Source organism: Furipterus horrens, unplaced genomic scaffold (assembly GCF_987537825.1).
Source record: "Furipterus horrens unplaced genomic scaffold, mFurHor1.1.pri manual_scaffold_4, whole genome shotgun sequence".
Classification (NCBI taxonomy): domain Eukaryota; kingdom Metazoa; phylum Chordata; class Mammalia; order Chiroptera; family Furipteridae; genus Furipterus; species Furipterus horrens.
Genome location: NW_028327174.1, coordinates 8,506,633 through 8,530,985, shown reverse-complemented (window position 1 = coordinate 8,530,985; position 24,353 = coordinate 8,506,633). Strand labels below are relative to the sequence as shown.

Below are 24,353 nucleotides of genomic sequence, written 5' to 3'. Positions count from 1 at the left end.
TGGGGATCAGCCTTTGCCCTACCATCAGCTTATACTTGCAGTGCTCAGCCACTAGGAGAATCCGATAATTGAATTAGGGAAGTGTGACATCGGCGGACAGGAGGCCGAATTCCCAGGTGAATTCTCTGGCCCTTGTTCACAGCTGGAACGCTTGGAGACAGCTCATCTCCACGGATGGAGCTGGTTCCCACAGCTCGGTGATACTGGGAGGAGGGGGTGCAAGGCTGGAAGCCTCATGCGGAGGGCGGGGGAGGAGTCTAAAACCTGACTCCCAGCTGTGCAGCTGTTAGCTGTGCAGCTCCTCACCTTCCTCACCTGCAACATGGGGGCCCTAAAAGAGTCTGCCTACAGTTCTGAGGTAACAGTAAACATGACTGGCACATAGGAGAGTGTGCCATAGACGTTGGTTTTCTTCTCTTCCTTCCCTCTCTATCTTCTTTCTTTTTGAAAGCCTCCCTCTCTTTGTATTTCCTCTTCTTCCCATGGTTTGTGATACAGATTTTGAGAAATGCTGGCTGCTCATGGCATCTTGTATGGAACCTGCATTTGTTAGGAGGATGGCCGAGAAAACATCCAATAAGTGATAAATGCTTGAGTGCCCAGATAAGAACACCACCACCATTATTTGGGATTAATATTAAATTGTGGAACCAAATGAAGCCAAAATAATAATAATTGCACTGAAAGTCAGTGGATAGCTACACCCTCTAATTTATCTGAAAATACTACCCTCGTTTATTATTGTTGCTCAATTATGCAATTATTAAAAAGGAGACCTCCAAACTGACAATACTAATAATGGCGATAAGTCTTCATGACACGGAGGGTTCTCACTTTGTTTTAATTGAAGGGAAGCTATGGAAGTGTTTTCCCTCATTTGAAAAAAAAAAAAAATCTTCCTTTTTTCCTCAGGCCATCTGGCTGGCTATTAAAATCCCATCAGCTTCATTGCGAGATCGCTTACTTCCCCCATGCCTGCCATCCCAAAGGGGGCTCTTAGAGCCAACCAGTTCATGACAGCTCCGGCCCCTCCGACGGGGAAGCACGCCGCTCCCACCTCCTCCTTCGGGCGTCCTGTCTCTGCCTCCTGGCCTCTCCGTTCACAGCTGTGATTTATTTCCAGGCTCCCACATTAATGCCCAGAAATTAGTTTATATCTCTAATAATGTGTTGATTTGTTTAACCGTTTAAGAAATAACTGTCTCTTCTTAGTAGTGTAGGTTCTAACAAGACAGTGCTGGAAACACACTTGGAGTGAAGTCCAACACTTCAAGTTCAACGTGTGCTTTATAGACAAGGGCGGGGGGGGGGGTGTGGACAGGTCATGAAGCCCATGAAACAAAGTGGCTGAGTCAGGAAGTCAGAGCCAAAGCTGCAGAAGGAAATACTTGTATTTCTCTGCTCTGACCCAACCCCTGGATTCCTAACCCTCGACATTCTTGGGCTGGTGGGTCGCATTATTCCAAACCCTTCCTACGTTCCCCAAATCCTTTCTCTCGCTCCTGCCACGGGAGCCAGTTATTATTTTTAGGACGAAGCTGTTTTTCCGCCCCCTCCCCCTCTGCGCCCCCCAGCACAGTCTTTACTGAGAACTCTCATAGCTTCTTCCAAGTAGTATCATTTCATACTAGCGGCAAATTCCTCTATGTTTGAAAGACTGTAGGGCAGAGAGAGAAAGCCTTTAACCTCTGGTAAATGCAGAGGAGAGAGCTAATTCCTCTTATTCTGGTGGTCCTGAGGAGTGGGGGGCACCTGAGGACCCTGCAGGAAAACAAAGGGAAAATTCTCTAGTTCAAGCCAGTACATCAGCAAGGGAGGCAGCCTCATGCCCCCTCTGTCCCAGGGCTGCCATCCACACCGCTGTTCTTTCTAGCTGGAAGAATGGGTCAAATTGTTAACTATAAGAGCCTAGTGCTCCTGATGCCACAGAAAAGACTCTTGGAGTCCAAGGGATTTCTGTGGATTGGCCTCTGACCCTCTCTTCAGTTCCATCCCAGGGCCCCTTTATCACCTAAAGAAGAAAGCTGGTGAGTAATGGCCATGGAGGGACACCCGTCTCTCCATCTCTTTCAAAGCTGATGGATGGCGTATTAGTCAGAATGGTGCTTTCGCACAGTGAATGGAGGACCATGTGGTATCTGTGATGAATCTAGCTGGCATAGGGATGAACATTTAAACAGATTTAAGCTGAGTATTTTTAATGTGTGTTAAAAATTGAACTAACAGATTAAACCAGGGATTCCTTAAATGTTATTGCTTAGGATGAGGCTAAAATGGGATCAATTTCAAGATATGTGTTTGATTAATAGCAATATAGGTGGTATCTGGATGTGCCTAAAATAATGATGGTGGCAGCCAAATGACTGAAGGGTGGGAAATCTCAATTTAAAACAACAGCAATCATCTTTCAAGCAAGCCCCTACTCTGGGTGCATGTCCCTTATACAGATTATTAATTTTGATAACACACTGCTTAACAAACATTATTCCTGTTTCTGTGGCAGATAAGAAGTGGTGGTTCAGCGAGATTACCTGCCTGAGGTTGCGGAGCTAGTTGGGATTTGAACCCAGGCCCATCTGATGCTCGAACAGGGCTCTTTCTGCTGGATTGGGCTGCCCAATCACCCCAGCAGGAAACTAGGGCAGGAAGTGGTTGGATCCCAGGGAAAATCTATGGTCCCGGCTGCTGGGGTGTGCGGTCCCGTCACGTAGCCTGTAATTTTAGCCCGAGTCCTGGCCACAGGCTTTGTGGCCTCCTTGCTCCCGTCTACAGGATTTATTCCCTTGCCTGGTAGGCCTCAGCCAGTTCTCCTTCGGCAGTGTTGTGGGGCTGGAAGGGGGTGTCTGTCGCCTCTCCGCATTCTGCTGCGGCTTCTCTTTGCTCTGACCAACTGTCACGAGCCCTCTGGCTCCCGCGTTCCATCTGCTTCGAGAGGGGATGGCTCCCATGCCCAGGCATCTGCCCTCTCTCCTGGCAGCCTCTGCCCATCCTCTCTGTGCTCACACCCCTCCTCCTCCCCACGTCCTTATGCTTAGCGTCTGCCTCCGGTCATCCTTTCCCACCCCTGTCGCCTGCTCTCCCAGGGCTTCAAAAGCCAATGACTTAGACATGCATTACTCTTTCTCTCCCATTAGCTCCCCCCCCCCCCGCCCCGTTCTGCCTCTGGCCACATCCTTGCCTTGTACGGGGTACTGTGACCAATGAGGCCCACGGGGAAGCTGGAAAGGCACCGTGTTCTCAAGCTGGAGGGGAGGCCCTGTGAAACGGCCCTCCCAGGCCAGGTGCTCCTGCTCTCCTGTGACCTCGGTCATCGGGGGAGGGGTTCTGCTAGTCCTTCTCCACGCCGCTGCTTCCAGGCAATCTAACACTCAAACCAATTTTTCTCTCCCTTCCTCCATCCATCCTTTCATCTTTTCTGCCTTCTTTCCTGAAACAATTTCGCCGAGAGCCTACTATGTGCCAGACAGTGCCATCGTTATTTCATTCCGATGAATTGGCAAATCCAGTATTTATTCACCAAGTTCCCGTTGTGTGCCAGGCAGTGGGGCACAGGCGCAAATCTCACACTGTCCTGTCTCGGGGGCCTTACTGGCTGGCTGAGGAGACAGCCTTGAAAACTGAAAAGCACACGGATGTGCACATCTTTGTGCACATCTGCACTGTCGGGGGCAGTGGACACCCCAGGGCGGGGCTCTCCAGGTTTTGCAGCTGTGGGAAGAAGCAAGAGTTGCCACATGGCTTCCGGCCTTGACCTCCCTTCACCGGGTCGGAGTGAACACTGTGGACGCCAGGACAATAGATACTGTTTCCTGCCACAGCCTCCCCGGGTATGAAGCCCCGTCTCTAAAGCAGATGTCCCGCCACAGAGCGAAAATGGAGGAGGGAAAAGCCCCATTTCTCAGTGTCGTTTGAGGGTTCCCTTTTGCCAAATCCTACTGCCTTTTTATGTGACTTTGTGGGGCAGATAGTGAAGCAGGGAGCCCGCCCAGGGCACCAGCAGAGATGTGAGTCAGGAGGAAGGGGCACAGAGGGACCCAGGGGAGCAGCCGGCCCTGCGCAAGGGTGGCATCTCCTCAGCCCTGAGGGGCAGCCGCAGAGCATGTGGTCCAGAGGGAAGCTCTGGGATGGCAGGACCCCTGAGTTCCACAGGCTCCTACTGTGTCTCCGGCACTGTGCTGGGGGCTGGCCTGGGACGCAGGCGCTGGGTTCCAGTCCAGCACTGGTGCCAGCTGGCTCCACAGCACCTGCAAGTCCCTTCCCTTTCTGGGCCTCAAGTTCTCCAGTCCTAAGGCGAGGGCTCAGAGGAGCTGAGCTCCCTGCATCCATAAGTCCTCACTTAAAGTCATCGATAGCTTCTTGGAAACCGCAACTTTATGTGAAGCGACATAAAACAAAACCAGTTTGAACACAGGTAATTAATAAAAACGAGAGTTATATTCCTATGGCATACTTCTGGTCACAAAAATATCACCAAACTTCTAAACAAAGACCCAAAACACTTTTGATGATATTAAACATGGAGATACATGTAAACCATACATATACATTTAAGAAAGATGAGTAAAAACAAGTAAGAGAATTATTTTCCAACCTGCTCCTTCCAGTTCAGGCTTATGGGTGGCAGGAGCCTCTCTCGGCTCACAGTGCAAGGCAGGAGCCTACCCTGGACAGGCCTTTTCCTCGCTGGGCCGCTCACATCCACACCCACACCCACACCCACTCAGACTGGGACAACGTAGACATGCCAAGCTCCTAACGTTCACATCTTTGGAACGTGGGAGGAAGCCAGAGTATCCAGAGAAAAGCCACGCAAACGTGGGGAGAACACACTACTCATGGGTTTCAGTGAGTTCTCCCCAGAGGGGGTGGTCCCTGCGGAGGATCAGCTTTTTTCCTCATCGATGTTATAATGAAGCCACTTTGAATGAAACAACTTTTTTCAAGGACCCTGCTGTAAATAGCTAGTTGCCATCTTGCTTTCCTTTTCCTGTGTCAACAGAACCTCTGAGTTTCCAGGGGTTATGTGGCCACCTGGAATAAAGATTATACTTTTCAGCTTTTCTTATAGTTAATGGTCATGTGGCAAACTTCTGGCCAATAAGACCAAAGCAAAAATGTGTGACGTCTCTCAGAAAACCTCCTTAAGAGCCAGGTGACAGGTGTCCTTTGCCTTTGTCTCTTTGTGCCCTCTCCACCTCGATGCCTGGCATGCGAAGGCAGTAGCTGGAGCTCTGGCAGCCACACTGCACCGTGAGGACAAAGGCCACACTGCAGGGATGGTGGAGCAGGGAGCTGGTAGGAGCCTGCCCTGCTGCTAGCCGGTTTGTGGATCCTCCAGACCAGACTCACACTTCATGTCTCCAGATGGGTTCACTGGAGAGAGAGGAGCTTTTTGTCTTCTTTAAGCCATCTTTAATTTTCTTTCTCTGTTACTTGTAGTCAAATCTAATCCTTCCTGATGCAAGTTCTCAATTCCCTGAGGGGAGCTCTTTAAGCCCTCACTTCCTGTGCTGGGCAGAATAATGCCTGCCAAAGATGTCCCCAGCCCAGTCCCTGTAAGCTGCACAGCAGAGGACAATTAAAGTTGCAGATAGAATTAAGGTTGCCAGTCAGCTGACCCTGGGTGGGCGATTGGCCTGGATTATCCAGATGGGCCCACGGTACTCACAGGGGTCCTTAAGTATGGAGGAGGGAGGCAGAAGGGCCAGCGTCAGAGGGCGGCCGCATGCTGCTGGCTCCGAAGATGGAGAGAGGGACCCCTGGCCAAGGAATGTGGTGGACAAGCCGTTTCTAGCAGATGGAAGAGGCGAGGAAACAAAGTCTCCCCTAGAGCCTCTAGGAGGAACTCAGCCCTGCCCACACCTCCATTTTAGCCCAGTGAGACCCATTCAGACTTCTGACCTACAGAACCGTAAGACAATACGTCTATGTTTGCTTTAAACCATTAAGTTTGTGGTAGTTTGTTATAGCAGCAACAGGAAACTAATACACTCCCTCTGCTTCCTACTAATAAAAGGAGAATCATGGTAACACCATGTTAGAGTACTGTGTGGCTTAAGGAAGGTGACATATATGTGGGCCCTAGGACAGGGCCCAATACATGGGAGACCTTCAAACAACATTAGCTCTCAGGGGAAATCGTCCCTTCCTCACACCTGTAGTCACCGCTGTTAGCCATAAATAACAATATCAGCTGAAAGGTACTGTGGGAAGTGCTCAGGACTGGACTAATGGCTTTACCAAATTCACGGGCTCTGAATTGACTCAGTACCTGGGAGAGGAAGGTCGTCATCCTCATCTTAGTGGCGAGGAAAGAGGCCCGGAGGTAGGATTAAATCCACATCCCCCAGAGCCCGCTGGCCGTGCTCCAAAACCTTGCTTCTCCGAGTGTGGCCCGCACACCTGTGGCATCAGCCTCACCTGGAAGCTAGAGACAGTCTCAGTCCCACCTGGGCCCTCTGCGTCAGCAGTTCAACAAGATCCCCAGGTGACTAGTGTACCCGTTCAAGTTTGGGAAGTGCTGCTCCAGGCCTGTAGTGGTCTGCTCCCTGCATGACCTCACCCTTTTGGGGGCAGCCTCAGGTGATTTCATCTCCTTTGTCTGCTTTGTACCTTCTCCTCTGTTCTACTTGCCAAATTCTTATTCATCCCCCAAAACCCAGTACAGGGGGAGCCCGTTGCTGACCTGTCCAAGGAGAGTTGCTTTTGCCGGGCCTTGGCACCCGCCCTTCTCAGAGGCTGAACTCACTGGTAATGGTCTCAGTGCATGCCTGTCTCTTCTTCTAGGTCGTGACCTCCCTCAGAGCAGGACCATGCCTTCTGTCATCCGACAAACGCTTACTAAGCACCCACCACGTGCCAGGTGCTGGCCTCATCGTGAGGCGATGGCAGAAACAGGACAGACAAGGACCCTGGTCTCTCAGAACGCACAATCTGGCTGGGAGAGAAACACTGCACACTGTAAGCAAACGTCTTCAGGGGAGCGGGAAGTGTGATGAAGAAAACAACTGGGCAGGCAAGAGAGCCTGGGAAGAGGATGAGCGATGTCAGCTGGAGAGGGGCGGGGGCAGGGCAGCCCTGACTTCTTTCTGTGCCCCACAAATTAGCACAGAACCTGCCATATCAAACATTCAAAAATTGTCACATTGGATCAGATCCAACCGTTCTCCCCGATCAAACTACACGATTTTGTAAGCTCATATCCTTTCTGAGCAATTGGCGGCCAATGGTTTTCCCACCGAGAAAGCAAAATTCCTCCTTCTCTGTGAGCTCTTCTGAGGTAAAAATCCAGAGTAGAGAATCCCCCATTTTCCAGCGATACCCCCAACCCTCTTCTCTTCAGCTGACACTGGCAGTGTAGACTGTCTTCCTGCGACTGCCATTTAGTTATTGAATAAAGAGCACCATGTGCTCTGCACAACAGGGTGCATTTCCCAAACTGGGGTCAAGGTCAGAAAATGTCAGCCTCTGCCAGAGAAGCTGTGAGGGGAGCATCAGATGGGTGAGAGGCTCTCTTTAAAAGCACTCCCCGGTACCAGGGAGTGGAGGCAGCCAGCCCTCCACTGGTTCTTATCCACAAGTGCTGCTCAGGGATGGGACTGCGGGGTGTTTGTGCATTTATTTACGGACGCACAGATTTAGTCACTCTTAGCTGCTACGCCCTGCCTGGGCTGGTGTCGTTCTGCTAACGTTCTCAGCCCTGGGAAGACAAAGATTCCGCCTGTAATTCGTCATTGCAGAGAGGAGCTTTGCAAACTCAGACACTTACGGGGGCCAGAGGAAGGCCAAAGGAGGAAAGCAGCCACGTAAGACCCTCAGGAGCTGTGGGGACTTTGGGCAGCTGCAGAGCACCTGCCGCACTTGAAGGGACATCTGCTGCCCAACTCCTGCTGATTATTACCAAGCAGGAATGGGACCCAGGGTGACAAAAATCTGAATTTTTTTTTCAAGGAAAATCCAGAATAGGGATTATATGTATAAATATATATATATATATATATATATATATATATATATATATATATATATATGAAAGTTTTCAATTTGTAGAATATTTGCAGGCCAAACACAACTAACTCCCTTGCAGGTCCCCATTTGCGGCTGGTAGTATAATCAGTAATAAACACACTACTGGTCCTAATAGCACCTGGCATTTATCAAGTGCTTACTCTGGACTGGCATCTTACTAAGCACTTTGCACATGAGAAAATCGACTTAGAGTGGTGAAATTCCTTGTCCAAGGTCACATAGCTGGTAACTGATAAGGTTGGGATTTGAACCCAAGCCATCAGATACCAAAGCGGCCACGGGCTCCAAGCCTGGCTAGAATATAACGCATACTTTCACCCTGATGTTGCTGAGAAAAACCTGAGGCTAAATGTGAAAATTAATCTTAGATGCAAAGGTTTTTTTCTATATTCATTCATTCATTCATTCATTCAGCAAACACTGACTGAGCACCTACTACGTGCCAGGCACTGGGTGAGGCCCTGGGAACTCAGGTGTGGAATCACTCTCTCCAAGATTGAATTTCTCCTCTTTGCCTTGTCTCTGGGAAGGTCACTCGCTGTCACACCTTACTCAACACAAGCGACAATTCCTGGGTCCTGTGGATCCTCTGGCGTCAGGCCGCTGCCCTGGGTCCACTGGTTCCTCACTCACTGGGCAGAGCAGTCATGTCCTCACCAGATCCCCTGTTCCGCCCGCCTCTTCCTGCCATGTCTACTTCGTGCGGCTTCCTCAGCCACCTTTCTAAAATGCAAGACTGACCATATCATCTCCTTCTCCACGTTCTCCTCTGACCTCCTTACATGGTGTAACTGTCTCTATGATGCGGTCTTCATGGCTGATCTTTCTTGTCTGCCTAATCCCATCCTTCTGTACTGATACCTTCCCCTCCCTTCCCTCCCACCCCCGCTCCTCCAGCAGCACTGGAAACCTCGTGTGGTTTCCTGAGCACCCACACGCTCGCTCTCACACCTCTCCCACCTCTCCCAGGAACAGCCTCTCCCCCCTGGGTATGCCAGCTGTGTCCCTGTATCTCCCACCAGAGCCCAAGCTCCTTGATGGCAGAGGCTGTGGTTTCTCACCCCTCATTCCCTCTCCACCAATTTCAGGGAGAGGGATGTCCATGCATTTGAGGCATCCTTTTGTTTTTATAGCAATGAGAAAACCGGCAGCTCCTCTGCTTTTTCCCTCTCTGTCCTGGGTAAAGGGCATATCCTAATTCAAGCTTCAGACTTTTGAAGACTTTGTCATGCAAAGAGTGCAATTTCTGCTTAGCCTGGCCTTCAACTTCTCCGAGAAATTTACTGATAGATTTGGAGGGCAGGGGGAAATTGTAAATATAATTAGTATAACAGAAGACTGTGCACAGATTTTTGGGTTGGATAGACTTGGGTTGAACCCCAGCTCTGCCACTTGCTGTGTGATGTTGAGCAAGTGACTTAACCTCTCTGAGCTCTTAAGATGGAGATAATGGGTATCACAACACATACTTTCAGAATTGTTAAGATTAAGAACCAATTCTGGAAAGCCATCCAAAAGGGTGCTTAGCAGAAAGAAAGCACTCAACAAATGATTTATTATTATTATTATTAGTAGTAGTAGTAGTAGTAGTAGTAGTAGCAGTAGTACCATAGTTATTTTTAGTATTGAAGTGATGTCAGAATGGTCATTTTCTAGGGTTTCCTTCTTTGTAAAATACATTGGAAGAATAGTGAGGAGGAGAGTTCTCAACCTTTGGGAAAATTCAAGAAGGATAAAAGATATGTGCAGACAGACATCCAGGTGGGGGAACAATGTGACAGAAAAAAAAAAAAAAAAAAGAATGACCCTTTATGCAGAGAAAGTGAGAAAGGAGGGCAATGGGGCAAACTTGGAATGGAGAAATGTCTCAGGGGGCAAGGCCAGAGCAAGGCTGGCACTCGGGTATTTAAATTGCAGAGTGCCGATTCCCCATACAATGAGGCCACGACCACTGTGCACCTGGGATCTCGTACCCAATCCCTGGCATTCTCGTTAGCAGCTGGAAGACGACCTAAGGTCTGGGAAGTTCAGGGAAGAGTGAATAAATATAGTGTCAATAAGGAAAAGGCACGGTGGCCCCTCGGAGGCAGACCAGGGCCTGCTAAGTCAGTACCTCTGGGCCAGGCAATAACTAACAAGGGTCTGGACTGAGAGCTGAGTGCTGCCCCGGAGGGAGCAGGCTTGCAGTGGCTGATTGGCTTTCCAAAGCATTATGGCAAAGCTGTGGTTGTGGGGGACCCCCGCAGAAAGCATCCCAGACTTGGGGTGCAAGGGAAACGCTTGCACCTCCTAGGAACATGGCTCCAGCCAAGCCTAGGAGGAAAGATTGGTTAACAGGTTGCTTGCAGTTTCTGCTTAAAAGCCCACCTCCCTCGCCCTGGCCGGTGTGGCTCAGTGGGTTGGAGCATCGCCCTGTAGCCGAAGGGCTGCGGGTTTAATTCCCAGTCAGGGCCCATGCCTGGGCTGTGGGTTCGATCCCCAGTCTGGGTGCGTATGGGAGGTAGCCAATTGATGCTTCTTTTTCACATCAATGTTTCTCTCTCTAAAAAAAAATATGTCCTTGGGTGAAGATAAAAAATAAAATAAATAAAAGCCCACCTCCCTCCTCAGATGGGAGCTCCTTGAGGGGAGGGGAGATACCACTTTTTTTCTTTAGTCATTCATTCAGCATGTAGCTCCTAAGCCTTCTCTGTGCCAAGGCAGACATGACCCCTGCCCTCATGGAGCTTGGGGACACAGATCATAAACAGATAAATGCCAAAAAGAAAAGAAGTCAATGTCACAATGTTAAAGAAAGAAATAAAAGAGAGCAATGGGACCGGGGGCAACTATAGATTAGGGTGGCCAGGAAGGCTCCTGGGAAGTGACATGTGAGCAGGGACTTTCTGTATCTTTGAACCCCCGGGCCTAGCACACGGGCTGTGTTTCAGCGGAGGCTCGTTATGCAGGGAAAGGAGAAGAGAACAGGGTCCTGATGCACCTCCATTGTACGTCGCTTGTAAATGTCTCCCTTCTTCCCTTCACCCGCCGCTTTCTACAGCTGCCTTAGTACCAGTCTCCCGGTCACTGCAACAGCCTCCTGATTGCGGTCGCCCTGTCCCTGTAAGTCTCACCAGCCCCGGCTCTGGTTCCCTCCCTTAGGGCCTCACGTCCAGGGATCTTGCTGATGGGCAAAGCCAGCTGTAACCCTTCCTGGCTCACCAGCTTTCTGGGTCTCCCTCGCATGCTGAAACACATCCTGCTCTGTGAGCCACTTACGCCCCTTTGGGACCCTGTCTCTGCTACCCCCAGCCTCCCTTCTCCCCGATTCCAGCCACACTGGACTGCTCGCGCGTCTGTGTTTCCATACGTGCCCTTCCTCCTGTCGGAAGTGCTCTTCCTCTCCTTACTTGCTCACCCTGTGGTGCATCCTTCAGAACTCCCTCTTCCCGGCCGTCCCTCCCTGCCCCACCTTGATGCTCCCAGAGTCCCCTGTGCTTATGCTTCATGCTGTGCCACCATCATCGTCTGTTCACTGCTGTGTCTTCTCTACTGGACCAAGAGTTCCTCGAGGGCCGAGAGTGAGCCTTTGACTCTGTCCTAGACGCTCACGGAGTACCTGGCAAGTGCTCAGGGAACAGCTGTTGAACAAAAATCAACTATTGCCCTTTTCCTTGTCAAGCAAGGTGCTGGGAAGACCACACTCCTCTCCCTGCTGCTTCCTGAGTCACAGGACAGGCGCCAGCTGCACACGAAAGGAATCCCTTGGGCTGCCTCAGCACCCTGCCCGCATTTCTCTCTGCCAGCAAGAGAGCTTACCACCTTCCTTTGATTCTAAGGCACACAGTTTAAGCTGCAAAGTTTCTGAAGTTAGAGTGTGTTCTGCAATTAAATTAATTTATTTTCCCCTCTCCCGAAAGCTGTTCCAGGAGATAGTTCATTTTGTAATTGATGGTGTCTTAGAACCGAGAGGGGAGGGGACTGGATGAAGAAAGGTTTTTATATACCCAGGGAAAGGACCCGGATACCAGGCCACAGGAGCTTGTCAACAGTCGTACAGAAGCTGACATGCAATTTCTGGGCGTCGGGAAACTTTCTCATTCTCTGCTCTCATTCTCGTTGCCAGAAAGTCTGGGGATCTAACTGAGCCTCATTCAGATTCCAGCCCGGATCCTCAGTGATCCTAACTGATCGTAAAGGATGCCAGGAATCCCTCTGAATCTGGAGGAGGGTGGCAACAGGCTAAGTCACATGTCTTGGATGAAGAGGACCTGTTCTGTGAGAGGCCTGTGCTTTGGGACCCCCTGCTGGCAGGATGGGGGCTTGTTCACCACTTCCTCTTTGTATTTTTTTAATCCTCGCCTGAGGATATGTTTATTGATTTGAGGGAGAGAGGAAGAAGGAAAGAGAGGGGGAGAGGGAGAGAGAGGGGGAAAGGGCGACAGAGAGGGAGATGTGGGAGAGAAACATTGATTGGCTGGTTGCCTGCTGTTAGTGCCCTGACTGGGAATGGACCTGCACTGTATGGGACAGTGCTCTAACCAACCGGGCCACCTGGCCAGGGCAACGCTGCCTTCCCTATTTTTAGCACAGGATTGGCTAAACACTTCCACTGAGTATATTTTGAATTTTGTTGAGTGGAGCTGAATCAATCTATTTCCTCCCTTTTCTGTGCTGTCATGGGAAGCTTTGAGGCCAAAGAGACCACCGCCATCATCAGGCCGGGGTGGAAGTGGAAAGCATGACAAGGAAGAGAAGGGGACAGTACGCTAAGCCTCACGACCACCGTAGGCACAGGCATTGTCATCTCCATCAGGCAGATGTTGCGAATGAGGCGCAGAAGTAGAATGAACTAGCTCAAGGTCACACAGCTTATAAGGAAGAAGCCAGAAGTCAAACAGCAAAACTTAAACAAGACTAACAGGTCCCCACCTCTGGGTCCTAACTACTCCGCACCCCCCTTCCTACACCCCTCCACCCCCCACTACTTCCTCCCTCCATCTCAACTCTCCAGCCACCCTGACCTCACTCTCTTCCTCTCTGATCTCTGCACCTGCTGCCCTCCACCCTGCAATGTTCTTTCTTGGTCTCTCCTCCACCCAGTTAACTCCTACTCATCCTCCAGATATGCATTCACATTCAGATACCCGGGGAGCCCTTCTCTGACTAGATACGATCTTAGTATTATAGACGCACAGCCCCACGTGACCCCACTGTGAGAGCGCTTCTCATAGGTGTCATCTGTGTATACGTTGGGGAGTTTACATGAAGTGGGGTCTGTCTCTCCCGTTAGGCTCTCAGGACTCTGAGGGCAGTGACCCTGAAGGGTGATATTTCCCATCGTGACTCCAGGCTCTGGCCCAGCACTGGGCACTTGACAGGGGTTCAGCAAAGATTTAATAAATAAAATAAATGAGTGAAGAAATTGACTGCTTTTGTGGATGTAAATGAACTTGGAAACTCAAAGTGCCTATTTCATTTGAATATGGGTTTTTGGCCAAAATATATTGGGTTCTGAAAGAAAATAAAAAATTCCCCACATTATCAGTCTGGATGTATATCTTCTCCTTCCCCCCTGGCCCGAAAGCGCACACTCATGGGGAGCTGTCCCCAAGGATCTCGGTGACAGACGCTCTAGATGATGTGGAGGCAGAAAAACATGGCCGGGAACTATTTAGAGGATGTGCAGCCCCCAGCACTTCCTGCTCAGGCATTTATCTTCTCTCCACTTCCTTTATTATTAATCATTATTATCTTTTTTTAAATTATCATTCCTTTGTGCTGAGCCCCCCTTTCTGTCCCGTTCTCACCTTCTTCCCTCTTTCCCCCCTTTCTCTGTGTTGGGCTCATTATTTTTTAGAATGTGGAGGGAAGAAAAAGAGGCCTCTGCCCCCACTGCTGACTGTATGTAATTTAAAGAGCAATCCTTTGAGGATACGAAGGGATCACCATTTCTGAACGTCCACCCCGTGGCCGGCAGTGGTCATCTGTTCATTCAGCAGCAAAGGTGGGTTGACGTCTTGCACTGTCATAGTTGCTGTGACTACAGCAATGAGCAGGACAGACAAAACTCCCTGCCCTTGTGGAGCTGACAGCCTAGTGATGCCGATGTGCACGAGGATCATGGGTTAATGTGTAGGGTGCCTACTCTGTACAAAAGCAAAACAGTAAGGAGGGTGTCTGATGGGAAAGGGATGGGGGTTGCTGATTGCAATTTCCAACAAGGTGGTCAGCAGAAAGCAGGTGACAGACATCCCTTTGTTTAGTTCCTAAAATGCCCACTGCCCTGTGAGAAGGCCCATTATATTTCATCTTTACAGAAAGGGAAATTGAGGCTGGAGGAGGGGAAATGCCTCGCCCCTAATTACACAGCTCAGAAGGCTGCAGGGCTGAACGTGAACCCAGGTCTGTATGGCTGCAGGATTCTTTCAACTGCACCCCACTCCCCAAAGCTTCATCTGAACACTTCCATGAGAGACAGGGGACATAAATTTGCCATTTTCTGAAAAATGCCTGCAGACATGAAACCAGTGGATGGTTTACATCGAGGACACTTCCAAAGTGAAAGGGTGAAGCCAAAGAGGGACATGGTGGGTCTGACCTGAAGTTCAGTGTTGCACTCTCTCAGCCTCATGGGAGTGAGGGAATTGGGGACAGACCTGTCACCCTGTATGATGCAGGTGGCTGGATGTCAGGGAGTCAGGTGGGTCATAACTCAGGTTTCCTGACATGCTCAGGCTGGCACTCAGTGGGGACACTCAATGGGGTGCAGGCTAGCAGCCAATGCTAGCCATGAAGATAAGTACAAGTAGGCCAGGGACTGTGCACAGAGCCTGCTGGAGGTTTGCGGGGGGCGGGGAGTGGAGCACAAGAGGCCCGGATTCAAGCGCTGGCCCTGCCGCTTGCTGCCCATGTGCCCTGGTATGTGTGTCACACGTGTGCCTCATTCTGGTCACCTGTAAAGGGAGGCCGGGTCAGGGAGGGCAGCGTGAACCCTGGGACTTGCAGATCTTGTTCTTTATTCCAAGGTGAGAATGGCTGGGATGTTGGTTCTCTGGAAAACTGCTGAGCAGAATCCAAGACCTTGGGAAGTGCTCTCAGGGTTCTGGGAACCGGTGGGAAAGTTCGGTAAAGGATAGAGGTTCTGGGGAAGCTAAATAGGGATGGTCCAGAAAATCTGCTCTCTGCCCGAAGTGTCTATTCTGGTGAGTATTAAGATCAAACTGGCCTTTGATATACTTTAAAAGCAGAAAAGGAAAGAAAATCAATGGGTTATTTTTTCCTTCCCTGTAGAGGCTGAATGTACTGGTAATTTTTCTTCAGCCAATTAGGAGCTGTGCAACCCCAATGACTGACTCCTTTTGAATTCTCTTATTTTACAATAATGAACTTATGACTCATTATTATTAAATAAATAAAAAAAGGTTCCAGGAAGAACAAACAAATCAGCCTGACTTCCTGATCCCTCTCTCTCAGTCTCAATGGTCACAGTCACATGTCCTTATGATGTTTGAATTAATTTCAATAATTTGAAGAACTTCTGAGTCAATCTATTGATACATATTTTTTATGCACCTACTGTGTGCAAAATGCCAAAAGACGGTCAACTTATCTTGGGAATTACAGAGCCATATGTACACAGCATGAAGGCCCATGAATAACTCCATACTCAGCTCATCCACACTTAAAGGCAAGAGTGTCTGGGAAAGGCAACTGGTTGGCTTTCCCAAAATACAAGACGTAGCCTTTCCTTCTTCAGAACAAGAGAGACACACGCAGCCAGACCCAGCGTGGAGCACTTGCCTCTTCGCCGGCCTAGCAAAGGCCATGCAATGGCGAACTTGGAAAAAGACAATTTAGGAAAATCAAGACACGACTTGCTCAAAGAGACCCAGGACGCGAAGGGCAGCGCAGCCTCCGGGAGAAGCAGTGTGTGGAAGGAGAGACGGGAGAGACCACAGAAGGAAGAGGAGCTCGGAAAATCAGCAGAAGGCATTTAACAGTCTGAACAGAGAGAGCGGTCTCGGCAGGGCCTCACAGCAAGGAAAGGGGGGCGAGGGAGAGAGAAGGCACGTGCGTTTCTGCTACAGACCACGTTGTACCCTGGAGCCTCCTCCTCTGCGGGGCTGAAAATCCTCGGGGGGAGTCACGCATCTGGGACAGCGTAGGAAGGGGCAGGAGAGAGGAAACACAAGGAGGGAGTTCCTTGCTGCCCCTGAAGACAATGATTCCTTTTGGTAACAACACAGGTTAAAGCGTTAGGCAGCAGGCTTCTGCGCAGCGCAGACACCTCGCTTGGAGCGAGCTGTTCTAGGGTCCTGTTTGTAGATCTTATTGAAACAGCCAACTCATCTCTCCTTTCAGAGGCTCTTTACGCAGCTTTTGTGAAAAGTTCAATAACTTCTATCCCTCGCCACCTACCTGTATCCACGTGCAGACCGTCCCCAACCCCCTCAGTCCCCAAAAGGACACCAGCCTGCTAGGGGTTTCAAGTTCACACACAGAGACACTGCTGTTACTGACTCTGCAGAGGGAAGAAAATAAAGCTTGTCGTTTCTTCTTGACTCCTCTCCCTTCCCACCGTGTCTACCCCTAACAGGTGGTCCTGTCCCTTCTCGTTCTTCACCAGACTCATTCATTTCAAAAGAAGCAAGAGAGGCGAGGAAATATTTTCCGACTCCTATTTTCATCAAGGAGCGAATGAAAAAAGAAAACCCCCTCAAGAGAAAAAGGCCCAGTGAAAGTCAGAGAGCAGGAGAGATCAGAAGCAAGACGGGGTTGTTTTTCATCTGGAGTCATTGGCAGCCTCTTGGGGAGAAGGTTGGAAATCTGTTCACAACTTCTTGGGGATGGGCAGGAGGTGCAAGAAAGGGGTGATGAGGGTCTTTTTTGCAAGTCTGATTTCTCACAACAACATAGGCTGAGGGAAACTGAAGAGGATGACTTGATTTCCATAAAAGCTGACCCTACCATAAACGCTCAGAAAAGCAAGCGCACAGAAGCCCCACAACAACTGTCTCTGCTCATCCCCAGAAATAAGTGCACATACAGTCTTCGTAGATCAGTGCAGTCTTGGAAAATAAATGGCCTAAAACCTCCAAACCACAGCTGAAGTGGCCAAGGCCCAGCTTCCTAAGGGGGTCCTGGCCCTTCAAAGCCCCAGATAGACAGAGGCTGTGGAAATTAAAGGTCAGGTTGAATGGGGGCCCTGAACACTCACCCTTCCTTGCCTGGGCTTTGGCTACAAGTGAAAATGGAATTCTGGTCCTGAAGGGAGCCTGGCCCAGCTGCCCCCTCACTGCCTGGAGGCCCCATGCCCCGGGGCGGGGGGCCAAACCCACAGCTCCCGTGGGCATCACACAATCCTTGGGAAGTGTTGTAAATTGTAACCTTTTCGGGGATGATTCAGGGAAAGAGAGGGTGTGTGGCTTGGAGAGAACGTCAGAGGGGTTGGGCAGCATGTTTGGGGATGTGGACACCAAACAGATGGAATTTTAATGAAAATACTTAAGCCTTTTAATGCACAAATGATCCAAAGCTCCCTCTAGTCCTCTTGCCTTCTGGGGATTATTAAACGTTTAAGAGATCGTACTATGAAGAATCTGCAACTATAACCCTCTTGAGAAAGTATATGTATACCAAGTCACCAGTTTCTGGGTATCCTTCTCCTAAAAGAATGTCCTGCCCTCCCTCCCCTCTCTTGGTCGCCTATCTCCATCCATCTGACTAAAATCCAAGGGAGGCAAATTGCTACTATGATCATTTCCCCAAAGCAGCCCTCATTCACTTGGCTTTTCTTCTCCTTTGGAATAAAAGTCTGCCATAAATGTTTAATTAAATGGAAGTCTTTCTGCCGGTAATGACTAGCTGCGTGAAAAGCTCTTCATTTTTTTAAAGGAGGGGTGTGTTTAAAACAGTCCCTATTAATTTCCTGATATTGATTCTCTGGCTGGGGAAGAGCATATAGTATTCAGCACAGAGCTGCTATGCAGACTATGTTGGAGGCAGCAGTTTGGATTGAGAAAGGGCACCAAATGCAGTATGCGTCAAACAGACCATCGCTCAATGAAGTCACTTAGCTATTCAAAACATGTTCAGCCATCACTCAACCTTTTGCATCAAGAATGTTGGGGGGGGGGGGCGCAGAATTGCTCCTCTTTCCCAGACACAACCATTTTCCAAAGAGCGGCTTTTGCTCGGTTTGGGTTAGACCCTGGGGTCGCATTCGTTTCACCCTCTCCTGTCCATTTCCCTCTTTTCTCCCCCATCTCCTGGCTTCCACTCCCTGCATCACCATCCCATGTTGAGCTTAACAAACAATCCTGCAGTCCCTGCTTCCCGACACTGCCTCCAACAGCCTTCGGTATTGGTTAAAATCAGAAGCAAAGCACATAAACCTTCTCTTCCCATGGAAGCATGTATCTCTCTGTGCACGTCCTTCTGTGGATGGCTGTAGCTTGTACACACAGACATATGTGACCATTCAAATGCAGTCCTTCCCATTAAAGTCTGTGGCTAAATGCAGGTTTTATGACCTGCAGGAGTCTTTTTCAGTGCTTATTAGTGTGTCTCAGAAACACATGCCTTCGTCTGCACCCTGATCACCCAGGCTTTCCACCGTGGGGACCCCTTTGCCCACAGCACATACATCGGCACACATGGCCCAATGACCCTGCAAGATCGAGACAAACAGCTGACACCCCTGCCCCACTGCTCTCCGTCCTCTGCCCCCCTGTCCCCCGCCGACCTCCCCATGCCCTCGCCTTCCTCCTGGCCTCCCTGTACAACGTCGGACTCCCCAACTGGCTGCAATGCTGACTTTACTCACTTCTGGGTAACATACATGTCACTCTGCATGGAAGTGAATTGGTTCTCAGCCTAAGCTGCAAGTGAATTGCTGTTTATTAGAACTTGGGTTTGTTTCCTGTGAGAGACGTATGTATTTTTAGACTTCGTAAATGTTAAAACACACATACACACACAGCCAGTCACCTCCAACGATATGTGTGGCTCATAGACATTACGAAATGCTCTTGAACTCAGTTTGAGATCCTGGAATAATTAGGATTTACCAAAAAAGGATTCTTAGAAACAACAATTTTTTTTTTAAAAGATTTGCAGATGATGATGTGTTTGGGACTTCGGGAGAGTAAGGGGAGGAGGAGGAGGAAAGGAAGAACCTTTTGATTTCCTCATTATAAAAAGAGGAGCAGTGTTGAGAGGCAATTACCCCCCCCCCCCCCCGTAGATAGCAAGACTACATCAAATGGCAAATCCTAATGATTCCAAAGTAGGCTGAGCACATTTGACTTTTAAAAACAATCTCTTGTTGCTTTAATCACATCATAGATGATTACAATGAAGAGGTCTGGGGAAAGGGAGGTGGGGGAGGTTTGAGAGTTGAGAATGGTTTTTGCTTATTGATTTCCTTTCCTCTGAAACTAACCCAAGCGGCCTTGATCAGTGGTGGAAGGAGTGAACTAAGAAAATGGTGGAATGTAAAGGGGACTTATCTGGAGGAGGGTGGGGAGGGGGAGTGGGAAGGAGAGGGTGGGGATGGAGAGGGGGAGGAGATGGGAAATCAAATACCTTCTAGGCAGCAGGTTCTCCATAATCCAGAATGGGTCATAACTTCCTCGTTCTTTTTGCTGGTTTCATTCTCACTGACACTTTTGGTCTTGCAAACCCCTCTGGAGTAGAGCCAATAGTCGGTTCCCACAGCTATGGTCATCAGACTGAAGGCAGCGAAAGCACCAACGGTGGTTAAAAGCATTTGAACACCTCGATCAAACAGCCCCATAATTCTTCATTATATAAACACCCAACCGACTTCTGGTTCTCGGGAGAGCGTGTGAGGGTGCAAGTACTAAAGCAAAAAAATAAAATAAAAATAATTCCACTACTAATATAATGGATATATGTGTGAATAGAGAATGTGGAGAGATATAAAAAAAGGGAGGTAAGAAAGCTCACGGAAAAGAGTATAAATTATAAAGATCACACGGGAAGAGAGGCTTGCCTTTTGAGATCAGAAACTGTTCCAGTTGCAGTGATTTTTTTTTTTAAAAAAGGAAAAAAATAAAAAGACACCCCCCACCCCCCCAAGTGAGATGCCTTAATCTCTTTTCCTAAAATTCTGGTCTCCAGTTTCCATATGTGAGAGCTAATTTGGCGATGGCTTCCACAGGGAACCAGGGAACAGCCGCATTCTCAACACAATCTCGCATGGTCGGGACCTAGACAGTTAGAGATTGTAAAAGCCGAGATGCAACCTTCCGTCTCTGCGGCCTGCGCCATGAAAATCCTTTGCTTCGCCAGTTCTCTTCCTTGGGGGGTCTCGGGCGCTTTCGTTTCAGACCAGACTTCCCAGTATTCCGTAAGCCCTTGATCTCAGCTGAACAGGTGCGGGGGTCTCGCCTTCCATGGTTTTGCCCCGGCAGCGGCGGCGGCGGCGGCGGCGGAGGCAGCAGGGCGGGCGGGCGCAGCGGCGGCAGGACGGGCGGCGGCGGCGGTTATTGTTGTTGGCGGCGGGGTAGTGCTGGCGAAGTGGGGGAGGGAAGGGGTTTCTCCCGGAGACTCGAGGCGGGTTTCCCTCCCCCTATCTGCAAAGCTCCTGGAAACAAGGGAGCCGGCGTCTTGCTGCAGGAGGGCCGCCCCCCTGCCCCCCCACGCTCCCTGCCGGCCCGGCCCCCGGCGGAGGCGCTCCCACCTACTGCATTACCGGGTGGTGCTGAACTGGACAGCTCCCCGCGCCTCCCGCTCCGCGCGCGCCCGGGCTGGCAGGGCGGCCCGCCAGGCCGGGGGCGCGGGCCAGAGTCCTCCCTCCCCTCGCGGGCAGAGAGGCCAGGGCAGAGCGGGGGCCGCCTTTCCTCTTTCTACCCCTCTCCCAGATCCTAAAATGTGCGCTCTCCTGGGCTCCCAGAGCTTAGAGGAAGGCGTAGCTAGAGATAGCTCGCGCCCTTTCCTCCCCCCTCCCCTCCCCTCCCTTCCCCCGTGGTGTTTCTTCCAGCTCAGCCTCTTTCTCATTCCATCTCTACGTGCCCAGAGCTTCAAACACAACCCTCCCATCGCAATCAGATGGGCACCAAACTTCAACCAGCCGTTTCTCAGCCTGGGAGCGGGGAAAATATAACGTGGATGGGTAATTACAAACACGATCCTTCTGTGTTTTTCAAATCATCTCTTTCACTTGGCTGTGCTGGGGGTTTTATTTTATTGGCACATCAGCTGCGTCTCCTTTTGGTTGTTCCTCTCTCGTCTCTTTGTCTCTCTTTGGCGAAGTGGCCGTGTGCAGTGCACCGTGTGTGTCTCTGTAGTTTTCCGTGAAATTCCAAATCTTCCTCCTACAAGCAGACATTTTGGAAAGATTATTCACGGAAGAGGTGCGGGAGGGTGACCGGTGGCTGGGGCTTGGGCCATGATTTTCATCCTAAGGATAAACATGTTCGTAGGGGAAGTGGGTGAAATGTGAATTCTTCCTAAGTTTCCCATGCCATTCATAAACTGGATTGGAAGAGAGAAAAATCTTCCCTGCTGTGAACACTGAGACACATCATAACACATCTCCTCCTCTGCAGAGTCCTTATCCTGGGTTAATTACACTGTCACTTCTTGTTTCTCTATGGGCAGCTTTTCCTTAACGTGAACCCTGGATAAAGAAGCACATCAAATTCCTGCTGCTACTGATTCCATTTTTCTCTGATCAGCTTCATAGTGAAGTGAGTTAGAGCACATGAGGCATGATGGAGGGTGCGCTGTTTTTATTTTATTTATTTATTTTTTTTGGTGGGGGGAGGAGCCTAGAGAGAGCTGTGAGTCTGATGGGTCAGTTGGGGGTTAGAGATGTTGTAATTTCATTATTCAATTATTCCATACTTTCTTCTCTCTCCATTTTTTTTCTTACTTGACACTTTCTCAGTGATCTGATGATTTTTCAAAGAGTATATAATAGACGTCCGAAATAAAATGAGGCTTTCTTTGGTGTTGCCTAACTTCTTTCCCTCAGCTCAGAGTTGAACTGCAGACATGGCCAGTGCGTTCGCTTTGTGTGTGTGTCAAAAACTGCCTGTTTCTTCACCCTGCGTAAAACTTTCTTCTCTCGCGCTCAGTTCTTTTCTCAGAAGGGAGGGACTCCTGGGAGGGGTGACTGCTGTGTTCCTGGCACCCGGAGAGGTGTCTGGAGAACAGAACCAAGATTTCAGCAACCCCTACTGAGGTACCTTTAGGCTCTATAGAGAGTTACATTAGCAAACTGAGAGTTTCTTCATGTTGGTTTCTTTTCTTTTCTTTTTTTAGTATATTTTATTGATTACGTTGTTACAGTAGTTCCTTTTTTTCCCCCCTTTGCTCCCCTCTGCCCGGTACCCCCCTTCCCTCCAGCAATCCCACCCCCCTTAGTTCATGTCCATGGGTCGGGCATATAAGTTCTGTGGCTTCACCCTTCCCTATATTATTCTTAACTTCCCCCTGTCTGTTTGTATTAACTGATTATGCTTCTTAGTCCCTGCACCATTTTCTCATTTCTCCCCCTCCCCCTTCCAGCTGGTAACCCTCCAAATGATCCCCATACCTATGATTCTGTTCCTATTCTGGTTTGCTTCGTTGGATTTTGTTTTTATATTTTAGATTCAGTTGTTGATAGTTGTGAGTTTGTTGTCATTTTAGTGTTCATAGTTTTGATCTTCTTTTTCTTAAGTAAGTCTCTTTGACATTTCATATAATAATGGCTTGGTGATGATGAACTCCTTTAGCTTTCCCTTGTCTGGGAAGCACTTCATCTGCCCTTCCATTCTAAATGATAGCCTTGCTGGACAGAGTAATCTTGTTTGCAGGTTGCTTTTCATCACATTGAATACTGCTTGCCAGTCCCTTCCTGCCTGCAAAGTGTCCCCTGAGAAATCAGCTGATAGTCCTATAGGCACCCCCCTATAGGCAACTCTCTGCCTCTCTCTTGCTGCCCCCAGGACTCTGTCTTTATCTTTCACCTTTGGCATCTCAGTCATGATGTGTCCTGGTGTGGTCCCCTCTGGGTTCAGCTCACCAGGGACCCTCCGTGCTTCCCGGACCTGTATGTCTATCTCCTTCGGAAAATTTGGGAAGTTTTCCTCATTTTTTTCAATTCTTGCTTCCTCATTCTGCACTGGTTGACTGTTTTTTTTCTTCTGTATGTTCCAAATCATTGATTTAAACCCTGGTTTCCTCCCTTCACCATTGGTTTTGTGTGGATTTTCCTTTGTTTCACTTAGCATAGCCTTCACTTCTTCTCTTATGCGTTTGCTGTACACAAGCATATCTGTCAAGCCTGTGAGCATCTTTATCACCAGTGTTTTGAATTCTTCATATGTTAGGTTGTCTATCTCCTCATCTGTTAGGTTGGCCATCTCCTCGTCACTTAGTTCTCCCACTAGAACCTTGACCCGTTTCCCCTTTTGGGCCATACTTCTCTGTCTCCTCATTCTGACAGGCTCCTGTGTTTGTTTGCCTCCGCGTCCCAAGTAGAGCTGTCGCTCCTGTTGCATTGTAAGGGGCGGGGCCGTAGGGATTCGTCAGTAGAGGGCGACCTGCTTCACCATGTTGTGGTGCTGTATGTGGGGGAGGGGTTGAGAGGGAACAATGTCGCTTGCTCAACACTCGCCCCTTTTCCAGGCACCTCTCCCAATTCTGCACAGGACTGGTGCCCCTCTAGCCGCTGCCCTGGCCATTGTTCCCAGAGCGGGTGGGCCTGTGGATGTTCTAGGACCGTGCGGGCCCCCCAGAGAAGCAGACTCGGCTGAGAATGGCAGTCTTCTCCTCTGCCCCAACCCCCAATGGTCTGCACAGTCAGAGGCAATGAGGCTTGATTTTCCCCGGTGCTGGAAACGTGGGCTGCGAGGTCTGGTGAGGAGCTGGGAACACTCCCCAGGTGTTCCTCCTGACTTTCTAAAACACGAGACTGCTCTCTGACAGCCCGCCGCCACCGCCGCTGCCGCTGCCACGCCGGTCCTCTTCGCCCCAGCTCCACTCCTCCCACCTGCCTGGATGAGTATTTCTTCTTTATGTCTTTGTTTGCTGGACTTTCATGCAGTTTGACCCTCTGGAACTTCAGGCTGTCTCCAGTCCTGACACAGTTGCATTCCATCCTAGCTGTGGAGGAGATGCAGCGTGTCTTCCATGTTCGTTTCTTGTGCTGTGAGAATGGGGATGGAAGAGGGGCGGATCTCTGGATCCCACTCCATAGGGAACCTAGCAAGGTCAGCCAGTGGTCCAGGTGGGTGATTTTGGCTCCTGTCCTTGAGAAAAGAGTGCGGGGCAAGCAGGAAGGTGTCTCAGGTTGGCTAGGGCTTTTAGGGGCAGTGGAGACAGACTTG

General features: G+C 49.7%; 1 protein-coding gene across 1 annotated transcript in view; it reads right to left on the bottom strand.

Moving 5' to 3' along the window:
- The window catches only part of CACNG2 (calcium voltage-gated channel auxiliary subunit gamma 2), a 110,676-nt gene extending 90,237 nt beyond the window's left edge, over positions 1 to 20,439 (bottom strand). Inside the window, exon 1 of the mRNA XM_090272503.1 lies at positions 19,597 to 20,439. Within this exon, the coding sequence (XP_090128629.1) occupies positions 19,597 to 19,807 (211 nt within the window). The 5' untranslated portion in view covers positions 19,808 to 20,439. The remainder of the gene's footprint in view (positions 1 to 19,596) is intronic.
- Positions 20,440 to 24,353: the final 3,914 nt, after the last annotated feature.